We start from the raw sequence: 26,152 nt of genomic DNA, 5'->3' as shown, positions 1-26,152 counted from the left end.
AATATATATATATATATATATTGCCATCGTGATTTTCAAAAGTATTACATCGCTTTGTAAATCTTTATTACAGTTTGATATGGCACTGGCTTGGAAGCCACTTCACGTGACGTCACACTTAAAAAGCAGATAGATCTTACAAGTGGATAGTTCTGGTCCTGGTTCTTGATGCCGATTGGCTATTAAAGGTTGTTGCTTTTAAGTGAAGCAGTTATTCAAAACTGAATCCAATATAGAACAGCCTTAAAGCGTAAATGCAGATCTAGAGTAATATACTATTGAAGTCAGAGTTATTAACCCTCCTGAATTATTAGCCCCCCCTGTATATTTATTTCCCCAATTTCAGTTTTAATGGAAAGAAGATTTTTTAAACATATTTCCAAACATAATAGTTTTAATGACTAATTTTAACATAGGCTCATTCTGAAAACGTGGCCCTATATACATTTCTGGAGATCGCGAATTATGTAGCCAGAAGTACGTATGGCTGCATTTAGTCTTTTAAACGAATGCTATGGGGTGGTATGACGCCATTCCTTTTAGCGCTTACCAGCTGACCGCACCTCCGTATTGACAGCTTTCCCGCTGTTACAAGTTTGATCAGCAGCTCGCCATGTACATTGGTGGACTTGAGACGCAAAGAGAGGAGTTGATCATGACGAAGGGGTTCGAGTCTGGTGAAGAACGGTTCCAGCAAACGGTTAAGACAAAACTGAAGCACAAAAAAATCAAATAAATAAGTAAATAACAGGGTGACAATGTGGTAAAACGTGGTAAAAATCAGGCGAGGGCTTTTCTTTTCTGGATTGATTTTTAAATGTGTCTTTTGGGTTTAGTGAAGTGGGTGGGCGGGTCAATCGGTGCTTTTAAAAGTACTATTGGTTGGGTTTAGGGAAGGGGGAGGGTGGGTCAGTCGAGTGGTCAGTCATTCAGTCACTCAACAGCGGCGTCTGGTGGATTTATGCTGAGAACAGCAGGCGCGAGAGATATTTGAGATCTCAAAAAGCATACAGTACACAGCAGCCTCTGGTGGATTCAGGAAAACAAAACTGTTAAAAAAATCTAGCTCCTGGTATGTATTTGGCACGCTCCAGAAATGTATATCGCAGTACGTTTCAGAATGGGTGACTAATTTCTAATAACTGATTTATTTTGTCCTTGCTATGATGACAATAAATAATATTTTACTAGACATTTAAGATACTAGTATTCAGCTTGAAGTGCAATTTAAAGGCTTAACTAGGTTAATTAGGCAAGATACATTAATTAGGCAAATCATTGTATAACAATGTTTTTTCTTTAGACAATTGAAAGTAAATATTTCTTAAAGGGACTAATAATTTTGACCTTAAAATTGTTTAAAAAAATTAAAAACTGCTTTTATTCTAGTGGAAATAAAACAAATAAGACTTTCTCCAGAAGAAAAATATTATAGGAAATACTGTGAAAATTCCTTGCTCTGTTAAACATTAATTTGGAAATATTTGAAAAAAATAAATAATCACAGGAGGGCTAATAATTTTGACCTCAACTCAAAATGAAGCAAGTTTCCAACACAAGCTGCCTTTTAGGTCTTGGTGAAGTGAATGCTGAAGTGAAACTGTGCGAGTTTTGATCATGTGATCCAGTGAGTGCTATAGTCACCTATTCTGACCTTTAAAGTGTGTGTTTGTATGTGCATGGGCAGAGGGCTACAGGTCTGATCTCGCTGATCCTCATCCACAGTCTGAACCTTGCATCCCCTTCATCTTACCCCAAAATGACACATGTAATCCAAAGTGGAAAGCTGTTCAGGTCTGATTGATTAAAGCGTCTCCTCCAGTAATAATGCATCGACAACTAAATAAGTAGGATTGTGACCATCTGTTCAAAGGGAGGCTTTAGTATCGTGTGGTCGGATGTAATTCTGTATTTATCCTTCGTTTACGTTGACCTCTCGCTGCCCTTCTCACTGATCTTCAGGCATCACATATGTTTCTCTTACAGTGGGATTGGAGAAATGAACAACAGAAACAAATAAGCCAGTAGTTATCCATATTCTGTATGGTTGACAACAGCTTTTTATGTTTGTGACTGGTTGCCAGGGTGTTGCTATGCAGTTGTTATGGCTTTCGGAGTTTATTTTAGCAAGTTGTGTTCTAGAATGCTGTTGTGTTTTTTTTAGCATGGTGTTTTGTGGTTGCCAGGGTGTTGCTATGCATTTGCCTAGGTGTTGTGTTTTTTAGCATGGCGTTCTGTGGCTGCCAGGGTGTTGCTATGCATTTGCCTAGGTGTTGTGTTTTTAGCATGGCGTTCTGTGGTTGCCAGGGTGTTGCTATGCATTTGCTAAGGTGTTGTGTTTTTTAGCATGGCGTTTCTGTGGTTGCCAGGGTGTTGCTATGCATTTGCTAAGGTGTTGTGTTTTTAAGCATGGTGTTCTGTGGTTGCCAGGGTATTGCTATGCAGTTGCTAAGGTGTTGTTATTTTTTTAGCATGACATTTGTGGTTGCCAGGGTGTTGCTATGCATTCGCTAAGGTGTTGTGTTTTTTTTTAGCATGACGTTTTGTGGTAGCCAGGGTGTTGCTATGCAGTTTCTAAGGTGTTGTGTCATATTTAGCATTATGTTCTGTGGTTTCCAGGGTGTTGCTATGCAGTTACGCAGAAGTTTTAAGTATTTTTTAGCATGGGTGTTCTGTGGTTGCCAGGGTGTTGCTATGATGTTGCTAAGGTGTTGTTCTTTTGAAGTATGATGTCTGTGGTTGCCAGGGTGTTGCTTTGCAGTTAGTAAGGTGTTTTGTTTTTAGCATTATGTGCTGTGGTGCCAGGGTTTGCTATGCAGTTACTAAGGTCTTGTGTTTATTCAGCATTATGTGTTGTGGTTGCCAGGGTGTTGCTATAGAGTTACTAAGGTCTTGTGTTTTTTCAGCATTATGTTCTGTGGTTGCCAGGGTGTTGCTATGGAGTTACTAAGGTGTTGTCTTTTTTAGCATTATGTGCTGTGGTTGCCAGGGTGTTGCTATGGAGTTACTAAGGAGTTGTTTTTTTAACATTATGTGTTGTGGTTGCAGGGTGTTGCTATGCAGTTACTAAGGTATTGTGTTTTTGAGCATTATGGTCTGTGGTTGCCAGGGTGATGCTATGGAGTTACTAAGGTGTTGTCTTTTTTCAGCATTGTGCTGTGGGCACCAGGGTGTTCCTATGCAGTTACTAAGGTCTTGTATTTTTTTGAGCATTATGTTCTGTGGTTGCCAGGGTGATGCTATGGATTTACTAAGGTGTTTGTCTTTTTTCAGCATTGTGCTGTTGGCACCAGGGTGTTGCTATGCAGTTGCCTAGAATTTTTTTGTATTTTTGCAGTATTATGTTCTGTGGTTGCCAGAGTGTTACTATGCAGTAACTAAGGTGTTGTAAGTGTTTTTTAAGCATGGGTGTTCTGTGGGCGCCAGGATGTTGCTATGCAGTTGCCTAGAATTTTAGCGTATTTTTGTCAGCATTATATACTGTGGATTGCTAGGGTGTTGGTATGGTATGCAGTTGCTAAGGTGTTGTGTTTTTTAGCATGGTGGTCTGTGGATGCCAGGGTGTTGCTATGCAGTTGCTAGGGTGTTGTTTTTTTAGTATGGTGTTCTCTGGCTGCCAGGGTGGTTGCTATGCAGTTGCTAGGGAGTTGTTTTTTTAGTATGGATGTTCTCTGGCTGCCAGTATGTTATGCTTTGGTTGCTGGGGTGTTGCATGTAGTTGCTAGGGTGGTACTTTGTAGTAGCTCATGGGTTTTGAGTATTTTTTTCCAGCATGATGCTCTGTGGTTGCAAGGGTGTTATGTATGGTTGCCAATGTGTTACTATGGAGTTTATTGTTGCTGTATGGTTACTAAGGTGTTGTTAAATATGATGTGCCTGTTTGCCAGACTATTGCTATGCAGTCTTTTTTTTTTTGTAAGTTGCTATGTGGTTACTAAGGTGTTGTTATGTTGTTACAAATATGATGTGGATGTTTTCCAGGCCCTTGCTAGGAACAAATTATTATTATAATTTTTTTGGCAGTGTTTTTAACATGTTGCTATATGGTTGCTAGTAAATTATATTGGCTATTTAATCTCACTCACGTGTTTGGCATGATATGTATTCATCAGTTATATCTGATTTGTCATTTGTCCTTTGTGTAGGTTACAAACCCCCCGAAATGGACTGGTAATCTCCAGCAGTGTTTACTCACGAGAGGTTGTTAACCAGGACAGCGACTTCTGTCTCGTTTCGCTTTGCATGCGTCACGTGACACTGCCCTCCCCCCACTTAATACCCTCTCTCAACTCTAAATCAATTACATCATCCCATCATCTGCTGCTCCGCCGCTCTGACAGAGTCTGCATACACACAAACAGCAGATAAAAAGATAGCAAGGCCACGTATTCACTTGACTCAGACCTCTTGCTCTTCAGACCCTGAAATCCAGCCACAAACAACTGCGTCTGTCACAGGCCTTCCCGGCCGACTGTTGATCTCACATGATTGAGCGAGCGAGTGTAAGCTCTCAGAGTTAATCTTGTCAACAGGTAATGACAGGAAATTGAGATTGGAGAGTATTTCTAGAAAAGCTGTGGAAAAGGTCCAGATGCCACCCTGTGGTTTTGAAAAGGCTTTGCATGTTATTGTGCCAACTTCAAATGTGTGATACTGATTGGTTCATTGTTGCATGCTGGAGACTCTTTATCTACATTTTCCACATTTTATGAATGACTTTTGTTTGAGATAGTAAAATAATCTCTAATAGGTTTACTCAGAACGATAACTGTTCCCTGTGGTCAGTTATTTAAGGTACTCTAAAATTATTTTTGCTAAATAGACTCTATGCACAGCTAGAGTTTTAAAGCCAGCGATAAACTTTCGGTGAAAGCTTCATGTGACTATTTTCAGTTTCACAAGGTTGTTTTTACAGCATCGATGTTGTAATGTAATCACACTACTTTCAGTTAAATAGACTTAAGCGTTCAATTAGTTGTAAAACAAGTCAGTAGCAACAGGCTAGCACAGAAACCCCATTAAAAATACTGAGGTAAAATAAACTGTCATATTTTAAAGACATGGCGGGAGAAAAATGTAATTTAATGCAGTGCTTAAACATGACAATTTTGTAATGGAAAGACAATTCAACAGAAGCCCTTGGGCTGCCTGGCTGAAAATGAAAAGTCTGTGTGTTGCAAACAATTATATGGGCTGAATTTAAACAAACAAATTAAATTTAGTAATGTTCAACTTACCTTAAAAACATTGGTAAAATCCTTTTTTTCAGTGCACTTTTTTCCTTTTCTGGTGTAATGTGTAGAAATACCTGTAATGGTTGCAAGGTTATTATAGTTAACGAAAATGAATGAAAAAACTAACCTAAAACTGTATTGTGCATCTACAAACTAACTGAAACTAACTAAAATTATAGCAAAATGTCCTTCGTTTTCGTTATTGTAAATGTTTTAAATGCATACTGTAAGCCTTTTTAGAAGTTAATCTATTTACTTCATGCTGTCAGGTGTTTGATCGTACAGCACCTCAGAGTCCTGATGCCATTGGCCAGATCAAGCCGGGCCTCCTCCAGTCTCCTCGCAGTTGATGATTTGTGTAACAGATTTGTGACCAATAATGGGTTTTATTTCTGTATTAGTGATCGCGATCACGAACAAACCTTTCTTTTTAACCGGATTTTCTAAGTGAACCGGTTGAACTAATTCACCAAATCAAACTGAATCATTTGAAACAAGTTGCGAGAGTAATGTTTAGCACTATCCACAGACAACTTACTTTTTGCATGGCTGAAACCCCCCATGACTTAAAATAAACAATTTACAGCTTACTGCGTTATTCAGTTATTAGAACAGTAAACTGAGATCAGATTTAAGAAGCGGTGAATCAATAATTCTGCGCATTCAGTATTGCAGCGCGCACTGATTCAGTGGACCGAACACATTATCTGCGTCCGAAACTGCATACTTCATACTATACATTATGCTAAAATCAGTATGCGAACTCATGAATGGGAGTGAAACGATGCAACTGACGCAGGTAGGTCATGTGACCATGACAAAATGGCGGATGTAGTACATTTGAATACCATTCATACTTTTCACATCCATACTGTATAGAACATACTTTTTTAACGGCCCGAGTATGTTTAAATTTAAATGCAATACCTACTGAGTAGTAGGCAGTTTCGGATGCAGTCAAACGATACATGACATCCTGCTGTGACTGAACTAAACTTGAACAATGTTAAGTCCAAACGTGGGAAGATTGTCATAAAAGATGCTGGTCACGTTAAAGATTCGAACTTCCCATCACTCTAGTGTATCTAACCTCAGAAGCAACCTTGCACACTTAAGCGTGCTGTCTTGTGGGCTGTTATATTTGAGGATGGGTAGATGGTAGTGTTGTTGTGTCAAACAAAAGTAGGTTGAGTTTTTATTAAACAATATTTATTCTGATTATTTTGAAACCTTGCACCTAACAAACCTAACAAATATCCAAATTTACATAAAAACAACAAACAAAAAACTAAAACTAACACTGAAACTAATCAAAACTAAACTAAAAAAGCAATTTCAAAATATAAAAAAATTATAAAACATTCCTACCTCTAAAAACTAATTTAAACGAACTGAATTTGAAAACAAAAAGTCAAAACAAAATAAAAACTAAACTATTATAACATTGAATGGTTGGTAGTCTGATTACATGAAAACAAAAAAAACACAGTTGAGTCTTACCCAACAGGTCAAGCTTCAGCTAGATGGCTTGATCCAGTTCACCCCTACTGGTAGAATATGTAACTGCAATATCATGGAACATCTTAAAATGCGTCAAAATAAAGAGCATCTTAATGAAAGTAGTTAGTAGAAAAATATACAAATAATAAAAAAAAATATATATATATATATATATATATATATATATATATATATATATAATTAATGTAGAAGTAGTAATAATAATTACTATAATAATAGTTATTATTATTATTATTATTCTTAATATTACTGATATTATTAATATTATTATTATTATTATGGGATTTACTGTGGCGCAGTGGATAGCCATGATTGCCTCCCAGCAAGAAAGTCGCTGATTCGAGCCCCCGGCTGGGTCAGTTGTCATTTCTATAGTGGCATTGCTATAGGTGAATTGAATTAGCTAAAATTGTCCACTAGTGTATGCGTGTGAATCCAAGAGTGTATAGGTGTTTCCCGTGATGGGTTCCAGCTGGAAGGGCATCCGCTGGTAAAACGTGCTGGATAAGTTGGCAGTTCATTCTGCTGTGGCGACCCCTGATAAAAAAAGGGACTAAGCCAAAAAGACAAAGAATGAATGAATATTATTATTATTTATTATTATTATTATATTATTATTATTATTGTGATTATTGTGATTATTGTGATTCTTATTATTATTATTATTGTGATTATTATTATTATTATTATTATTATTGTTGTGATTATTGTGATTATTATTATTATTATTATTGTGATTATTATTATTATTATTATTATTATTATTATTATTATTATTGTTGTGATTTATTATTATTATTATTATTATTATTATTATTATTATTATTATTGTGATTATTGTGATTATTGTGATTATTATTATTATTATTATTTGATTCTTATTATTATTATTATTATTGTTGTGATTATTGTGATTATTGTGATTATTATTATTATTATTATTGTGATTTATTATTATTATTATTATTATTATTATTATTTATTTTAATAAATCATTATAACATGGAAATATTCATTTTAAACTTTGAATAAAATAAATAAACACATGAGAGTAAAAAAACTATAAAGTTGTATTACATTATTATTATTATTATAAATTAATAATTAATAATCATTAATAATTATAAAAAATCTTTTTAAAATATCAAATTAATTTTAAACATTAATAAATGAATACATTTTTAACAATAATAATATTAAAAAAATTATTAAATAAGATCAAATGAGTTAATTAATCAATCCAGAAAGCAATAGAATACAATAAATAAGGCAGCAGCTATTGTCTTATGTAAAAATACTAATTTTATTAATATGTTTTTATTAAAATGACATCAAAACAAATAAATACAAATGTGATTAAAATGAATTAATAATTGATCAAAGGAAATAAGTAAATAAATTGATACAATATAGTAATGCAATAATATTTTATTATATTAGAGTGTTATAATATTTTATATAATATTTGTGATAATGTTTAAATAGTATATTTTATTTTAAATGTATTTTTTATTTCATTTATTATTTATTTATTTTTATTTTAAATAAAAATAGACTTGTCAAAGCATTTATATACAAAAAATTACTGATGATTTGAAGTGCTTCTTTTATCCTCCCTTGTAACTCACTTTGGGAGAAAGTCATCTGCTAAATGACTAATAAAAATATTTTAGGTCACAGTACATGCTATTAACTACTGGCTTATTACATGCCTATTATTAAGATATTAACTGTTCAGCGGGTAGTTATAAAGTATGATCTTAATCTGCATCCCTAATCCTACCCTAAACCTAAACCAAACTTCTATCTTACTAACTATTAATAAACAGCTAATTAGTAGTTTAATAAGCTAGTCGTGTTAATTAATGGCTTCTTAATATCATGAATTGTGACCTACACTAAAGTGTTACCAAAATATCGAAGTGCTGCAGCAAGTTATTTTTCTGCCTCAACCAATGGCATAAGTTCAGGGCGGAGCTACCTAATTATCAGTACAAAGACATAGGCTACAGTATAAACTATAAAACTATATAAACTATAAGTTATAAAAAAAACAGTATAACTATAAGTTATAGTTTGCAGCACTTTACTTGGAACGATTAACAAATAACAACCATTCTCCCCCTGCAGGACACCACAGGAATCCCCATGCACTTCTGGGGAGTGTTTGATGGTCACGCCGGCTCTGGTGCTGCTCTCATGGCCTCCAAACTCCTCCAAAGGATCATCCGCGACCGGCTCTGTGACGTCGCTCATCTCCTAGAAAACCACAACAGTCCTCCGCCGATCTGCCTGGCCAAAAATGGAAGCCCGTTTCAGGCTGAGGGCAAGAAAGGAGCCTGTCTGGACGGAGAGGAGCAGGACGCGGGGCTGCCGGACGAGCCACGCTTCCACATGGAGAAGGACATCAGTGTGGAGAGTCTGGTCATGGGCATCATAGAGACCGCGTTTCAGACAGATGGTGAGCACTGTGTAGGAATAGATTAATGTGTAATGTAGTGAGATTTGTTTACGTTTTAATAATTTTGGAGCTGCTACTAGTTCGGATTGATGTTGCGCTAATATAGAGGTGTTTATATTGACTAATTTGAAACAACTGCTATAATTAATGATTAATAAATCAGCTAAATAGGAAAAGTAAATATATAATCACAGCTTAGAAAAGACAGCCTCTCATCTCTCTAACTCTTGCACCAGCTTGCACATTTGCACTATAGGACTCTTTCTTAATCACTTCATGTCTCTTGGATACACTGTGCATTTCCAATTGTGCTTCACACAGGTGAGTGGGCTTGACAAACCACCTGTAGAAACACTCTTCTCTCTTTATGCACCTGACACTTTATTTAAACTCCATCTTACAAGGACTCACTAAGGGCTATGAATATGATGTGCCATAATCATGTTGCGCTGCTTGCTTCAACCTTAAATAGCTCCTTTTGCACAATATTCACGCTTTAATACCTCTCTTGCATAATATCCTGCACAACATTGATTAGTCTCATGTAAAGTACTTGTAAGCCTGTCTTATGTGTATAGTTTAAGTATCTTACAGTAAATATGTTAGTTATGCATAGGTTTTTTAATTGCTCTTATGTTTACTGTTGTGTTTGTATTTATGATTAATTTATAGCACCGTTGTCCTGCGAAACATGACATTTCATTCCTCTGTATGTCCACACATGTAGTGGAGTGACAATAAAGGTCAACTTGAATATGAACTTGAACTTAATATTTAAATATAATAAAGTATGTTAATTATAATGCTTAATTTTATAAAAATACGACTTTAATTAAAAGTAAACAGTGTTTGATTTGAATTAATAAACATAAAATACAACAAATTGAAAAATAATTAATACAAATTTAATAACACTAAATTAGTAAATATTTAATAAATCTAAAAAGCGTTAGATAAAATTAATAAAACAATTTTTTTTTTACAAAGTTTTAGGTCAATTTATAACTTGCAGTAAATTAAACCAAATTAGATTTGAATGAATAAACAGATTAATGAATTAACGAATGAATGAAAACAGTCCAACACAAATTTGATTAAAATTTGTTTAAAAATGACAAAGGTACAAATAAATTAGTAAACGATAAATAGATTTTAAAAAGTAATGAACAGAAAAAAGTAATCGTACGATTTAATATCAAATCATTTTTAAAAATAATATTTTCGGTCAATTCTTAATTTTAAAATGTTGCAGTAAATTAAACCGAATTAGATTTAAACGAATAAACAAATTAAATAAATGAAAACAGTCAAATACAATATAGATTAAAATAAGTAATAAAAAATGAAATACAAATAAATTAGTAAATAATCAATACATTTAAATTTAAGAAATTAACAGAAGAACTAATTATACAATCTAATATCAAATCTTTTTTTAATCTTTTTTTTTAAATTCATAATTCTACAATTTTGCAGTAAATTAAACCTAACTCAATTTGAATAAATAAACAAATGAATTAATAAATGAATGAATGAAAACAGTCATATACAAATTAGATTATAAATAAGTAACAGAAATTAGATAAAAAAAAGTATTGCATGGAAAAAAGTAATCATACAACTATATTTTGAAATATTATTTTAGGTCAGTTCACAATTCTACAATTGTTCAGAATTTATTTTTACCACGAACCAACAAATGCCATATTTTGGGGTCAGTGGCATCCAAAAAATGAAAACCCCTGAATTATATATGTATTCATTGAATTTGACACTGTCCAGCAAATTTTTAAGACCTGTCTCACTAAATAGTAAAAATAGTTTCTGAAAATGTGATTATTATGTATTATTACTTTATTTTATACATTTATCCCGAGAAAAAAAAAAAAATATATATATATATATATTATATATATATATATATATATATATATATATATATATATATATATATATATATATATATATATATATATATATATATATATATATATATATATATATAAAGTTTGTATTTAAAAGTAATATTTGAAATATTTAAAAGTTTTTTAAATGTCTATTTAGTGAAGTTTATTTATAAACTAATTTCGAGAGGATCATGTGCTTACGATTGCTTACGGTTGGTACCACATTATTCAATTTATGATTGACCAATCAGGCAATTCCTAAGCCACTATAAATACCCTAAGTTTTATATAACAGCCATCTTCGTTTTGAAGAATCCCCATTTCACCCCTACTCCTACTCCTTTCCCAGATGGGTGGCACGGTGGCCCAGTGGTTAGCACTGTTGCCTCACAGCAAGATGTCACTGGTTCTAGTCCTTACCAAGCCAGCCGACGTTTCTGTGCGGATTTTACAACGTTCTCCCCGTGCTCACATGGGCTTCCCCTGGGTTCCCTGGTTTCCTCCCACCGTCCAAAAACATGCAGCTTAGTTAATTGACTAATTCAAATCGGCACCATAGACATGCTCCTAGTAAATAGTTATCTCTTAAGAGCAATCACTATCTATTCATTAGCTACTACAGCAGGGGAGTTCTCGAGATCTACCTGAGCTCAAACTCCCCTCTCACCTTGCACAGGGCTCTCTCCCAGGACAGCATGCTAACAAGCTTTATAATCAATCATCAGCTAAGTGTGAACTCTTGAAATTATTTTAAGAGTTTTTTAAAGTCATCTATTTTTATTCATAATTTAACTTCAAAATAATTGTAAAAATAGTTAATATTTAAAAGGTTTTAAATGTCCATTTAAAGTTCAATTTAAAATGTTTTTTAAATTCATTAAAATGTATATATTTTTGTTAGTTGTGTTTATGCAAATTATAAGACTGTGTTAATCATTATTTAGGTTATAACAGTTGAGACATTGAATTTTATTATTTTTATTATAAATCAAAAATCGAACAAAAAGTGCTTCTATTAACGTGTCGATGCTCTTTGGATAAGGGATTCATAAAAATAAACAACGACATCATAAGTCCAAAGCACTCGAAAATTAAGTGTCTTTTTATTGTTTAATTATTTTGAACTGCAATGGATAGGAGAGTAGAGAGTATTGACAGGAAATTATGGGGAGCAAAGAGAGAGGGGAAGGATTGGCAAAGGACCGGAAGCTAGGAATTTAACTCAATTCGCTGTGAGCACCTCTGTGTTAACCTATGCACTTAATTCCTATGCTATTGGCGTTGACAAACATGGAATTTTTAGCCATAGAATGCAGATGAATTTGCGATTTAGCTGACTGCTGTGGAGATACATGCAAACATTTGGCGAATCTTGAGTCTGTGGTGTTCATCTGGACAGGACGACCTGATCGAGAAGGAGAAAGAGTCTTACAGCATCTCGGTGGTTGTTGTGCCTTGGTTGCAATTCACTTGATGGGGAAACTCTACGTAGCAACGCTGGAGATAGCAGGTAAGAGCCTTTAAAAGATTACAGTTTATGAAGATGTCACAATTTGTGCCTGCTTTTATGTTCCAGATAACAATAAAACCACAAATATTGATGAAATAAATTTCCATTCGTGTAATTACGACAGTAACAGTAATTATGTCAAAGTAAAGCTCTAAAGTCTGATTAAAATATATACCAGAATAATAGATCATATCCTTTCTAAATAATTAAAGATGTCTTGCTGCCAAATTGGTAAATCCCTTAATGGTTTGAAAGATAATGGCAAAGTAAAATTAAAATATTGATATTAATATCTTGGGGCTGCACTGTTATCCTTAAATCGAGACTTTTAATAATAGTCATCAAATGATTCTTGTTCTAAATATGCCTGACAAGATTTTATGCTATATTAACATTGTTTCTCAACGTTATTTCCACACAGAGCCATAATTGTCCGCAACAGTGAGGTGATCCCCATGTCCACTGAATTCACTCCAGAAAGCGAAAGACAGCGACTGCAGTACCTGGTGAGTCACTTTATGTTGTTATAATTATCACAGTCTCATTCCAATTGGACAGCAAGGTGGCTCAGTGGTTAGCACTGTTGCCTCACAGCAAGAAAAATCACTGGTTCGAGTTCCGACTGGGCTAGTTGACATTTCTATGTGGAGTTTGCATGTTCTCCCCTTATTCACGTGGGTTTCTTCTGGGTGCTCCGGTTTCCCCCACAGTCCAAAGACATGCGCTTTAGGTGAACTGGATGAACTAAATTGGCCGCAGTGTATGAGTGTGTGTGTGAATGTGAGAGTGTACGGGTGTTTCCCAGTATTGGGTTGCAGCTGGAAGGACATCCGCTGCGTAAAACATATGCATATTTTTAATGTAGCTTCATTGTATCCTCTGTTCATTCATATATCATCTCAGGCTTCTGTTATTGATCTTCAGCTTCAGCAACATCTCCCTCACATATGTGCTGTTTTTTGTCTAGGGCTTCCTCAAACCAGAGCTGCTCGGGAATGAGTTTACACATATTGAATTCCCCAGACGAATCCAACACAAGGAACTCGGCAAGAAGATGCTCTTCAGAGACCACACCATGACTGGCTGGTGATTGTTTTATTACTTTATTTTATGTTGTGATAAGTTGCATCACTTGGACATTTATTAATTTTTTTATTTTGTAACTAGGCAGTATACAGTATATAAGGCTGCATTTACACTGCATGGTTCAAGTGACTCCAATTAGAATTTTTTTCTCCCATGTGACACAGATCAGATATGGCTCGTGTACGCGTGAGCAGGAGAAAATCACATGGATTCCGATTTACTCAAATCAGATTCAGGCCTTGTTCATATGTTGAAATTTAGATGATATGAATCAGATCTGTGCCTTCGTGTCTGTAGTGTAAGCAGGTAGATCGGATTTTCACCTGTCAATGCGAGTCGCGCGTCATTAAAACCGTAGCAAATGATGTAAACTCTGATGCTTTCATCTCAGAACAGACTTCAGCAGTAGCACAATGTACAGTAGCACAAGTATTTAAGCATGTTAACGAGAGAGAGCGCAATATCCATAAACAATCTAAACTATTATAAAAGTAGTGCATGCATCACATGCATAAATCACGCCTAAAAATGCCTACTGGTGTAAAAAGGCCTAGATTAAAAGAAGATGGCCAGATGAGAACTTTTCTACAGCAAAACAACTTGTCAAAAAGAATTTTAAAAAATGATGCCCTGCAAACAGAATAAAAACAGCAACAGAGAAAAAGAGCGCTCTATAATTATCAGCTGTCTGTTTTTTTCCTGTTCGTTGCACCTTTTGCCTGGTGCTATGTAAAAACAGACAATCGGATTCGAGTTACTTTTAAAAGATGCGAAAAATGTAAGCAGGTCAGCAAAAAAATCAGGAATTGACAAAATTGGAATTGACCATCAAGATCTGCAGTGTAAATGCAGCCTAAATGTGCGTGTATTGGTTTTTATTTGTACACTGTAAACGCAATTAGTTTGCTTTACTTTAAAAAAGTGAGTAAACCCATTGCTTTTAAAGCGAGCAGTTGACTTTTTTTAAATGCTGGATTCCAAACAATTCCTTCATATTGTCCTAACACAAATCAATTAAGTTAACTTAATTTTTTTACAAATGTAAGTAGATTAAAGATAAAACAATTAAGCCATCTAAAAAACTCAAAAAATTTGTTAATTCAGCTCATTTTAAATAAGTAGTCTGAACAAAAAGCAAAAATAAGTGTTTTGAGTGTACTTTAAAAAAGTGAGTAAACCTATTGCCTTAAAATGATATTAACTAAACATAAATTTTTCAGTTACGCACGTCATTTATTAAGTCAACTTAACAAATTAAAATGGATTTACTCACTTTTTAACTGGTTTATTTTTAAACTTGTTGCTTTTAAAAACATGTACTTTGTGTGTGTGTGAGTGTGTGTGAGTGTGTGTGTGTGTGTGTTAAAGCAGCCAGTCATAAAAATCGTAAAACATTAGTTTTTAATGTAATTAATTACACTGTGTGGTCAAAAAATTGAAATAGAAACTACTTGTAAACATTTCATTCATTAATTTTCTTTTCGGCTTAGTCCCTTTAATAATTAAGGGTCGCCACAGTGGAATGCACCGCCAACTTATCCAGCACGTTTTATGCAGCGGATGCCCTTCCAGCTGTAACCCATCACTTTGAAACACCCATATATTCTCACATTCACACACACTCATACACTACAGACAATTTAGTCACCCAATTCACCTGAACCAGCGACCTTCTTGCTGTGAGGCGACAGTGCTACCTACTGCGCCACCGCGCTGCCCTCCGTAAAAATGTCATTTTGTGTTAAAAGCTTTGGAAAGGCATATTTTTATTCAAATTAGAAATTATTGCCCATAACTTATGGCTTTTTCAATGGCTATGCTTACTGTCATGGGTTGCATCTAAATTTATATTTAGATACACTCACCGGCCACTTTATTAGGTACACCTGTCCAATTGCACCTTAATGCAAATTTCTAATCAGCCAATCACATGGCAGCAACTCAATGCATTTAGATATGTAGACATGGTCAAGGCGATCTGCTGCAGTTCAACCGAGCATCAGAATAGGGAAGAAAGGTGATTTAGGTGACTTTGAACGTGGTATGGTTGTTGGTGCCAGACGGGGTGGTCTGAGTATTTCAGAAACTGCTGATTTTCACGCACAACTCTGTAGTGTTTACAGAAAATGGTAAGAAAAGAGAAAATATCCAGTGAGCGGCAGTTCTGTGGACACAAAAGCCTTGTTGATGCCAGAGGTCAGAGGAGAATGGCCAGACTGGTTTGCGCTGATTGAAAGACAACAGTAACTCAAATAACCACTCGTTACAACCGAGGGATGCAGAAGAGCATCTCTGAACACACAACATCTCCAACCTTGAGGCAGATGGGCTACAACAGCAGAAGACCACACCGAGTGCCACTCCTGTCAGCTAAGAACAGGAAACTGAGGCTACAATTCACACAGGCTCACCAAAATTGGACAATAAAAGATTGGAAAAATGTTGCCTGGTCTGATGAGTCTCCATTTCTGCTGTGAATGGTAGGGTAGGGTCAGAATTTGGTGTCATTCAAATGGTAGGGTCAGAATTTGGTGTCAACAACATAAAAGCATGGATCCATCCTGCCTTAAATCAACGGTTCAGGCTGGTGGTGGTGTAATGGTGTGGGGGATGTTTTCTTGGCACACTTTGGGCCCATTAGTACTACTTGAGCATTGTGTCAACACCACAGCCTACCTGAGTATTGCTGCTGACCCTGTCCATCCCTTTATGACCACAGTGTACTCATCTTCTGATGGCGCAGGATAACACACCATGTCATAAAGCGTGAATCATCTCAGACTGGTTTCTTGAACATGACAATGAGTTCACTGTACTCAAATGGCCTCCACAGTCACCAGATCTCAATCCAATAGAGCACCTTTGGAATGTGGTAGAATAGGAGATTCGCATCATGGATGTGCAGTCACCAAATCTGCAGCACCTGCGTGATGCCATCATGTCAATATGGACCAAAATCTCTAAGGAATATTTCCAGTACCTTGTTGAATCTATGCCACGAAGGATTAAGGCAGTTCTGAAGGCAAAAGGGGGTCCAACACGGTAAGGTGTACCTAATACAGTGGCTGGTGAGTGTATATTTACAGTTAATTTGATTCCTTCAAGCAACTGATTCATGCAGCAACGATTCAAACAGCATTTATCATGAATGGCTCATTGAATTATTTGGTTCAACTGATTAATTCAAGACGCAGATTCATTCAGAATGTAGAAATTGTAATGTGTAAAACACCATGGCATTATTTGTAAAAGTTGTCATGGACAACTCAATTTGTGTCTGAAATATAGCAGAATATCATCTCTTTATTACGTAACTGTTGTATAAAACCAATATTACGTTTGCACTTGTGGTACAAATATTTAGTACAAACCATTCACAATCCATTCATTAAATTAAATTGACACCCTAATACCTGAAACATAACCGTTGTATGTTATCATTTCAGGGCATATAAGACAATTATAGAAGACGACCTCAAGTTCCCGTTGATTTATGGGGAAGGGAAAAAGGTAAGTGAAGGTTTCTGCTTATTTATATCCAACTGTTTCACTTCAAAAGGTCCAGAGGCTCTGTGGAAGGATTTTATTTTAAGCTGCGTAACAAACGTTTGTTACAGACTACACATATAATTTAATGGAGGTGTCTGTTTTTTCCCCTTTTCACAGCTATTTATTACAAAGCAGAAGTAGTGAGGTGTTGCAAATGGGAATTGCTCAAATGTTCTGCCAGTTATAAAGCAGAATAATGTCTAGTTTGATAAAGTTTGAATGAATAAAAAAAAATGTTGTATTGATACATTAAGCTCCAGCTATGAGTGTGTTTGTGTATGTTTGTGCTCTCAGGCTCGTGTCATGGCTACTATTGGAGTGACGCGTGGTTTAGGAGATCACGACCTGAAAGTGTACAACTCCAACATTTATATCAAACCCTTCCTGTCCTGCTGTCCAGAAGTGAGTATATTGATACGCATTTACTAGAGATGGAACAGTACATAGGAAAAAAATGATGGATTGCTACATACAGAGGGGAAAAGGTATTCAACACATCATGTTTTTTTCTGGAAAAAATATTGTAAAAGAGCTGTTGAGATTGAACCATATTATGGTAAAAACTCAAACAATATAAAATGTTATGTGTAATGGGAATGACAATGGAATGACAGAAGGAGAAAGCACTGAACTACTGAAATGTATTTAATACTTTATATAAAGGCTTGTTTGGTGATGGCAGCTTAAAGACACCTCTCATGGAGAATGAAGTCACATGCATTGCTCAGGAGTGTAAAAATCTTGATGGTTCTGTGGGTGTTATCTATTAAATCTGATCTTTAATTTCTATTCTCTTTTGGATTCCAGTCAGGTGATTGGCTGGGCCATTCTACAGCTTGATTTTCTTTCTCTGAAAGCATTTGAGAGTTTTCTTGCCTGTGTGTTTTGGATCATTGTCTTGCTGAAATGTCCACTGGTTTCATCTTCATCATCCTGCTAATGTAGATGTAGGACTAAAGCAGTGAATATTAATTTACAATGACGAAGGGCAGAGGGTTGCTGATGAACTACTGAGAGATTTCAGCTGCTGTCTGGGCTTTCACTGCCTTTCTACAGGTCTCTTTCTTCATGTGTTCAATACTTTTTCCCTGTGTCATTTCATTTTTGAAGCATAACTTCATTTGGAAGCTTTTTAATATTTTTTCTTTTCATGTATGGATTTCTTTGGTTGTTTCCAACATCTGGTCAATTTCAAGTCAAGTCAACAGCCTCTTTAGAAATATATTTTCTAAGAAAAATAGTGACGTGTCCGATACTTATTTCTCCCGAAAAACAAAGAATAAAAATGCTTATTTTTTAAGATTATTAAAAAGTGGTTTACTGAATAAATTGTTTTGCTGTTTTTAAATAAATTTACTTATAAACTACAGAAAATATCATTAAATTAGCAGTTTTCCGTGTTTGTGATTTATTTTTTATTTTTTTCCCCAATTTATTTATGCTTTTGAATTGTATTATGAGACCTTGATCATTCTTCTAACTACTTTTTTAATATTTAATGTGATATATTGTCTGGGTTGTTGTAAATATGGTACAAAAATCTTGTAATAAACTGTCAGTGCATTTTCTGTTATTTTACAGACTAATATGTCTGTATATTATTTCTTATACATTATATTAATTTATTATAATTAATTTATATTAATTTAGACTACTAAAATATCAATAAAAGTCACTTTGTTAAACTGTAGAGTTGAATTTTTAACATCAAAAGTTGACAGAGCAGAGATCAACATCTCATAATGCAGTGCACAACCACTTGTGAATCACAAAATACAGAAACTGTTAATTAACAGATATTTTTTACAGTGTATTTTATAAATTAAGTTACATTTTAGTTTTAGTCTTACAAATTTAAGTATAGTTAAGTTATATTAAGTATAATTTATATAATTTAAAGTTTTTAAGGGTAGATAAAGGGTGTAAAAAACGAAATAAGGCTATAACTAAAGAAATGTACTATTAAAGCCTAAAATTAATTAAAATAAAAAACAACAGAGGCCATTTTTATGACTATTTAATATCAGCACTATCAAATCATTTTTAAGCAGATATGTAATTGCACATAAGGCATTAGAATAGTGTGTAAATCTAATAATAAAAAATTATGTTTCTACTTCAATTCGTGTTTGAAATATAGTAATACACTGAGTGGATTTCATAACTTGCTTTCATGATTTATTTAAACATACGGTAAACCATTAATACATGCAGTGCTCAGCATAATTGAGTACACCCCATTTTGAAAATGAATATTTTTATCCATTTCTCTGTGAATATAGGCAATGTATTTGGTGCATTTAAACAAAACAGATTTATTAAACAGATATATTTATTAAAATAACATTTTAGTCACCAAACATATTTAGAAATTTAAAGATAATACAATTAACTACAAACAAAATATTGCAAAAAAAAAATTACAAACTACAAAATATCAACAAAATTTAATAAATGTTTTGTTTCTCTTGACTTTTCCTCTTTTTACATTTTTTATTTTGTATTTTACTATAACATAAATTTGGGTGGACTAATTTTGGACCGTTATGATGACCGTTATTTTGTGAGATTAGCTCCAGATTTGGCTTCAGTTCTGGCTAATCTAATGTATATGCACAAATATAACTCACCCTCATGAAAATGTTAAATCTGTATCATGCTCATATCATGCTAGGTTAAGGTGTACAACATCTCTGAGCACAAACACGGGTCTGATGACGTCCTGGTCATGGGCAGTGATGGACTGTGGGACGTTACAGCCGATAGAGATGTCGCTGATGCAGTATCAACTTTCCTGTCCAGCCGTGAGCCCAATGATCCTTTAAGGTAAACACTTACTTTGTGAAGTATTATTGCATTATTTAAAAAAAAAAAATGTTTTGTATTGTTGAACAAACGTGATTTATTCCTGTGATGGCAGCGGTAAGCTTTCAGAATCAATAATCCATTCTTCAGCGATCTTTCGGAAATCATTGTTATATTCAGTTCAATTCATCTTTATTTCTATAGCTCTTTTTAGAATGTAGATTATGTCAAAGCAACCTAATAGTGTAGGTAGTGTAGTATACTGAAACTGCTTCAGGTCAGTTTTCACAGTTTTCAAGTTAATTTACATTTACATTTACATTTAGTCATTTAGCAGACGCTTTTATTCAAAGCGACTTACAAATGAGGACAAGGAAGCAATTTACATATATAGTAAGTACTATAAGAGCAGCAGTGAATAAGTGCTATAGGCAAGTTTCAGGTGTGTAAAGTCAAAATTCAGTTTAATTCAGTTCAGTTTAATGTAAATAATATCACTTCTGAATCTCGAAACACTGAAGAGCAACTCTACCAATGTGCAGCTCCACCAGTCTCAGGTTATTTGCTGATTTGATACATTGATTTGACGGTTTCTGGTTATCATTCAAATAGATCACCTTTCAGAAATACCATTAAAATGTTTTTTTTTTTGCTAAAAAAAATAAAATATATATATATATATATATATATATATATATATATATATATATATATATATATATATATATATATATATATATATATATATATATATAGTTGAAGTCAGAATTATTAGCCCCCCTTTTTTTTCTCTCTTTTTTTTAAATATTTACCAAATGATGTTTAACAGAGCAAGGAAATTTTCACAGTATGTCTGATAATATTTTTTCTTCTGGAGAAAGTCTTATTTGTTTTATTTCAGCTAGAATAAAAGCAGTTTTTAATTTTTAAGAACCATTTTAAATTCAAAATTATTAGCCCCTTTAAACTAAATATTTCCAATAGTCTACAGAACAAACCATCATTATACAATAACTTGCCTAATTACCCTAACCTGCCTAGTTAACCTAATTAGCCTACTGTAGTTAAGCCTTTAAATGTCACTTTAAGCTGTATAGCTTAAAGTAAAATATTGTCTAGTAAAATATTATTTACTGTCGTCATCATGGCAAAGATAAAATAAATCAGTTATTAAAGATGAGTTATTAAAACTATTATGTTTAGAAATGTGCTGAAAAAATCTTCTCTCCGTTAAACAGAAATTGGGGAAACAAATAAATAGGGGGGCTAGTAAATCAGGGGGCTAATAATTCTGACTTCAACTGTATATAATATTTTCATCTTCATATTTTTTATTACATCTGTAATGTTAAACTATTGAAATGTATGCTGTTAATTTGTAATTTCTGTTCATCTAAAAATGTTGAAAAGTTAATTATGTTGGATTTTTTGCAGAAAAGTGTGAACCAGCACAATCATTTTCAACGTTCATAAGAATGATGAATAATAATAAAGTATTGATAAATATTATTAATTCATAATAAATCATTAGAAAAGTCATAGGAACACATAGAAAGATTTGTGAAGGATCATGTGACACTTTTTGAAAATCTATTAAAATAGTAATTCTCAAAATTCAACTTTGGATTTGTTATAAATATTAAAATCATTCAGTTGTACAACATAATATTTTATAAATACTGATTTTTTTCAGTAATATAATAAAATGAAAATTCAAAACAACAGTTATTTAAAACATAGCTATCACCAGAAGCTGTAAGAAATTCCTTTGACCTGCCTTAGCTTTGATTGTAATCTGCTATTTGTCATTTGTTAACTGTGCACATTGCGGTATTGTAATAGTGTTTTGAATTAGACCACACTGCTGGGTTTTTTCTTTTCCTTTTTAAATACTGTATATTGTTTATGTTTTACTCATTACTTTGTATGAAACTCATTCTGAAAAAAATCAGTTAAAAAAAACAAAAAAGAAAACAAACATAGCCATCACTATGGATTTTTAATGCATTTTTGTTCAAAAGCAATAGGTCAATGTAAATTAGGACAGTTCTGATAGATAAAAAGCAGATTATTCTGGTGTAAAATCAGGTGTGTTTTAGCAGTCTCGCCAGCAGATGTCACTGCAGTTTATCAACACTCACATCATGTAGGTTTTACTAATGTATATATTGGCTGTACATATTCATCATTTGTACACTTAAAAAACAGACATTTGCTGTTTGTTCAAACAACTTATTTAAAATGACACACAATTCTTGAGTTTTTTTTTTTGTGGGGGGACAATTGTTTTTATTCACTTAAAATTCATTATTTTTTTTGGCTTAGTCCTTTTATTAATCTGGGGTCACCACAGCAGAATGAACCGCCAACTTATCCAGCACATGTTCTACGCAGCGGATGCCCCTCCAACTGCAACCCATCACTGGGAAACATCCACACACACTCATTCACACACATACACTATGGACAATTTAGCTTACCAAATTCACCTATAGCACATGTCTTTGGACTTGTGGGGGAAACCGGAGCACCAGGAGGAAACCCACACCAACACGGGGAGAACATGCAAACTCCAAACAGCAACACCAACTGATCCAGCCGAACCACCAACCTTCTTGCTGTGAGGCGAATGTGCTACCCACTGCGCCACCCTCACTTAAATTTGTGAAAACTAAAAAGTGAACTTATTTCCTTTATGTTGTCCAGACACATTGATTGTGTGAACGCAGCATTTTTTACAGTGAAAGTCCCTTTGAATAAGCATCTGCTAAATGAATAAATATAGGTATAATATAAGCGCCACTTGATAAAGTCCAAGACCTGTGAGATGATGCCAACCATCGATGACTTCGAGGACAAAACTCATACACTTAATACACAAATCCACTTCATTGAACATGTACACAAAGACTTCACCTATATATTATATAACTGAAGGTTAACTATGTTTATACAGTTGAAGTCAGAATTATTAGCCCTCCTGACTTATTAACCCCCTTTATATTTTTCGCCCAAATTTCTGTTTACCAGAAAAAAGACATTTCTAAACATAATAGTTTTACTAACTCATTTCTAATAACTTGTATCTTTTATCTTTGCCATGATGACTACATAATATTTGACTAGATATTTTTCAGGGCGCTAATATCCATCTTAAAGTGCAATCTTAAGGCTTAATTAGGCAAGTTAGGGTGATTAGGCAAATCTTTGTATAACGATGGTTTGTTCTGTAGACAATCGAAAACAAATATTGCTTAAGGGGGCTAACAATATTGGCCTTAAAATGGTTTTAAAAAAATTAAAAATGCTTTTATTCTAGCTGTAATAAAACAAATAAGACTTTCTCTAAAAAAAAATGTTATAGGAAATACTGTAAAATTCCTTGCTCTGTTAAACATAATTTGGGAAATATTTGAAAAACAAAATTTGCAGGAGTGCTAATAATTTTGACTTCAGCTGTATATAATAACTTTAACTATTAAAAGCTATTAGTTACTAGTTAATTAGCTAAAGTGATTAGTAACTAACAAATTTAGGCTAACTAAAAACCTAAACTTTTCCGAGTTTGACTGAGTTGTACATACCTGTCAACCCTCCCGTTTTTCCCTGGATTTTCCCATATTTTACAGTTCTTTTCCGCTATCATCCCGTAAAGGTATATTCTCATATTTCTCCTGTATTTTCAGTCAATGGTGGCAATAAACATTAAAAAGCTAATGCTCCCTTTATGTAACCCATACCGCCAAACCACCAGGGGACGCCCCTCACTCTTACATGTGAATTTGTTCATTTTATGTAGGCATGAAAACACTTTGGAATAAATATAAAAACTATGCAATACTCAAAGCTGTTCATGTAAGCGGTGCGTGACTGTCAGACAAACTCCATATTGATAAATAGACACTGTTTCCCGAACGGATTCTGTACACGCGATTAGAAGCAGAGCAAAAGTGAATACTCTGGGTTTTGGGTGCGTGTTTGAACAGACATATACACATAATAATGTAATCAAGTCGATCTGGGTTTTCTTTTAACCACAACAAATTTAGTCTTAAATGAGCATAAACAGTTAGGAAAGCAATTGATTTCATTAAAGATCTGTGCATTTAATGTAATCAAATGAAAAATCTTGATGAGAGATTCATTCACTGCTCTTTAATCAGAATGTTTAAGTTATACAGTGAGGAAAAAGGTTAATGAGAATTTATTTGCAGCTTTTTCTAATGTACACTATTTATTATATCCTTTGTAAATAGTAATAATAATAAAACATATTACTGATGGTTTCAGCTGTTGATTTACAATGACAATATTTAGTAGTTTGGGGAATTTTTTTATTTAATTTTTGGTCGGGTGGGGGGGTGTTATCTCTTATTTTCACATCCCATTGTTGACAGGTATAGTTGTAATAATGTGCACCTTTTGTAAAGCTGCTTTGAAACAATAACTATTGCGAAAAGTGCTATACAAATAAACTTAAAGTGAATTGAAGTACGATAATTTTCAAATATATTCAAGTAATTTTTTGTCATTTCCTGTTTTTAAAGGTACACTCTAGCAGCACAAGACCTGCTGATGCGCTCGCGGGGCGTCCTGAAGGAGCGAGGCTGGCGGCTGCCCAATGAGAGACTCGGCTCAGGCGATGACATCACGGTGTTTGTCATCCCATTGGCCGGCCCAGAGTTAGAAACATGACCAGGTCGGTCCGCCTTTACTGGACAAGCACACCAGGACACGTCCCTGGCTCCATCCCAGAGAAAGGGCTAGGAAAAATCAAGAAAAATACATCTTCAATCCGTCAGAAAACTCGGGACATGAGAGAGACTTTCAACACAAACTTCCCCTCGTCCTCCTTACTTCTCCTCCGAGTCAATATCATCAAGATGTGAGGTGACATTATCAAAGTGCCATTCCTCTCGCTCTCCATCTCCTTTCTGATTTGTCGAACGCAGCCTCTGCAAGTCAGTACGGGACGGGAGGGAAACGTTTGAGTATTCTTTAACATCCGTGGGCCGTTTGAATCAGAATCTCAGTGTGGCACAGGAATAAGCCAATACTGCTTAATAAAAAATATAATCATAGCCCTGACGGCAAGGGAAATAAAAACCGAAGCACTTTATATGTAGCAGAATTCATCGGAGCTGTAATTTAAACCGCTGATTATATTTCTGAACTGTTTTGTGAGTGACTGTCCAAAGAAAGTTTAAGGTTTTCTATAGCAAAATGCAATCAGAAACAATGATGGGCATTTGCTATGAACGCTGAGGGGTTTTATGTGTTCATTTCAGCTGTTTTGGTTCCATGGAAGCAATGTAAATGTTGATATTCTTGAACTATACAATATAAAACTACTCATTTTTCTCTACACCTCCAGGAAGAGATGTTTTCACTCTGAATAAAATGTGTTGGGTGAAGTTGAGTAAAATATGGACTAACTGAGTGGCTGGATTTTTACATTTCATTTAAACAAATAGCCCAGCCAATGAGTTTGTTCATATTTAACACATTGTTTTGGAGTGTACAAATAACCTATATTATATTTCCAAATTGTTCTGACCATTCAAAGAATGTTTCCATTGGCAGTTTAAAGTTTTTTATGCCGAATTGCAGCGAACAAACAGCAACGTTAACTGATAATCATTTGCTGTGAATGCAGAGTTTTTTGTTTGTTAATTTCAATTGTTTTGGTTCTATTGAAGTAATGCAAATGCTGATATTCTTGAACTATACTATATATAAAACTACTCGTATTTCTCTTCACCTCCAGGAAGACGTGTTTTCACTCTGAAAACAATGGGTTGGGTAAAGCTGGAGTAAAATATGGACAAATACAATGGTTGGATTTAAAATTTTCATTTAAAAAATTTGCCCGTCTACTGAGTTTCATATTTGTTTTTGGACTGTACAAATAACCTAAAGCATGTACACAAAAAATTATGTTTGCTGTTTGTTTAAACTACTTATTTAAACAACCCAGGCTCATTATGAATATATACGCTGGTATACATTTCTGGAAAGAGCAAAATATGTCCCAGGAGCTACGTTTTTGCATTTTTTTTTCCATGAATCCACCAGAGGC

At 34.1% G+C, this 26,152-nt stretch overlaps 1 protein-coding gene across 1 annotated transcript; it reads left to right on the top strand.

The window, feature by feature from the left end:
* The first annotated feature begins 8,890 nt into the window (after nt 1-8,890).
* Nucleotides 8,891-25,440, top strand: LOC130231070 (protein phosphatase 1H-like). Its single transcript, XM_056460463.1, is given in 10 exon segments — nt 8,891-9,213; nt 12,521-12,559; nt 12,562-12,612; nt 12,615-12,633; nt 13,055-13,139; nt 13,601-13,719; nt 17,166-17,229; nt 17,563-17,670; nt 19,943-20,094; nt 24,621-25,440. Coding segments are annotated over 10 exon segments (1,095 nt in total). The 5' UTR covers nt 8,891-8,903; the 3' UTR covers nt 24,769-25,440.
* The last annotated feature ends 712 nt before the right edge of the window (nt 25,441-26,152 follow it).

The sequence above is a fragment of the Danio aesculapii genome, chromosome 6 (assembly GCF_903798145.1).
Source record: "Danio aesculapii chromosome 6, fDanAes4.1, whole genome shotgun sequence".
NCBI lineage: Eukaryota > Metazoa > Chordata > Actinopteri > Cypriniformes > Danionidae > Danio > Danio aesculapii.
This window is presented reverse-complemented; position numbering and strand designations above follow the sequence as displayed.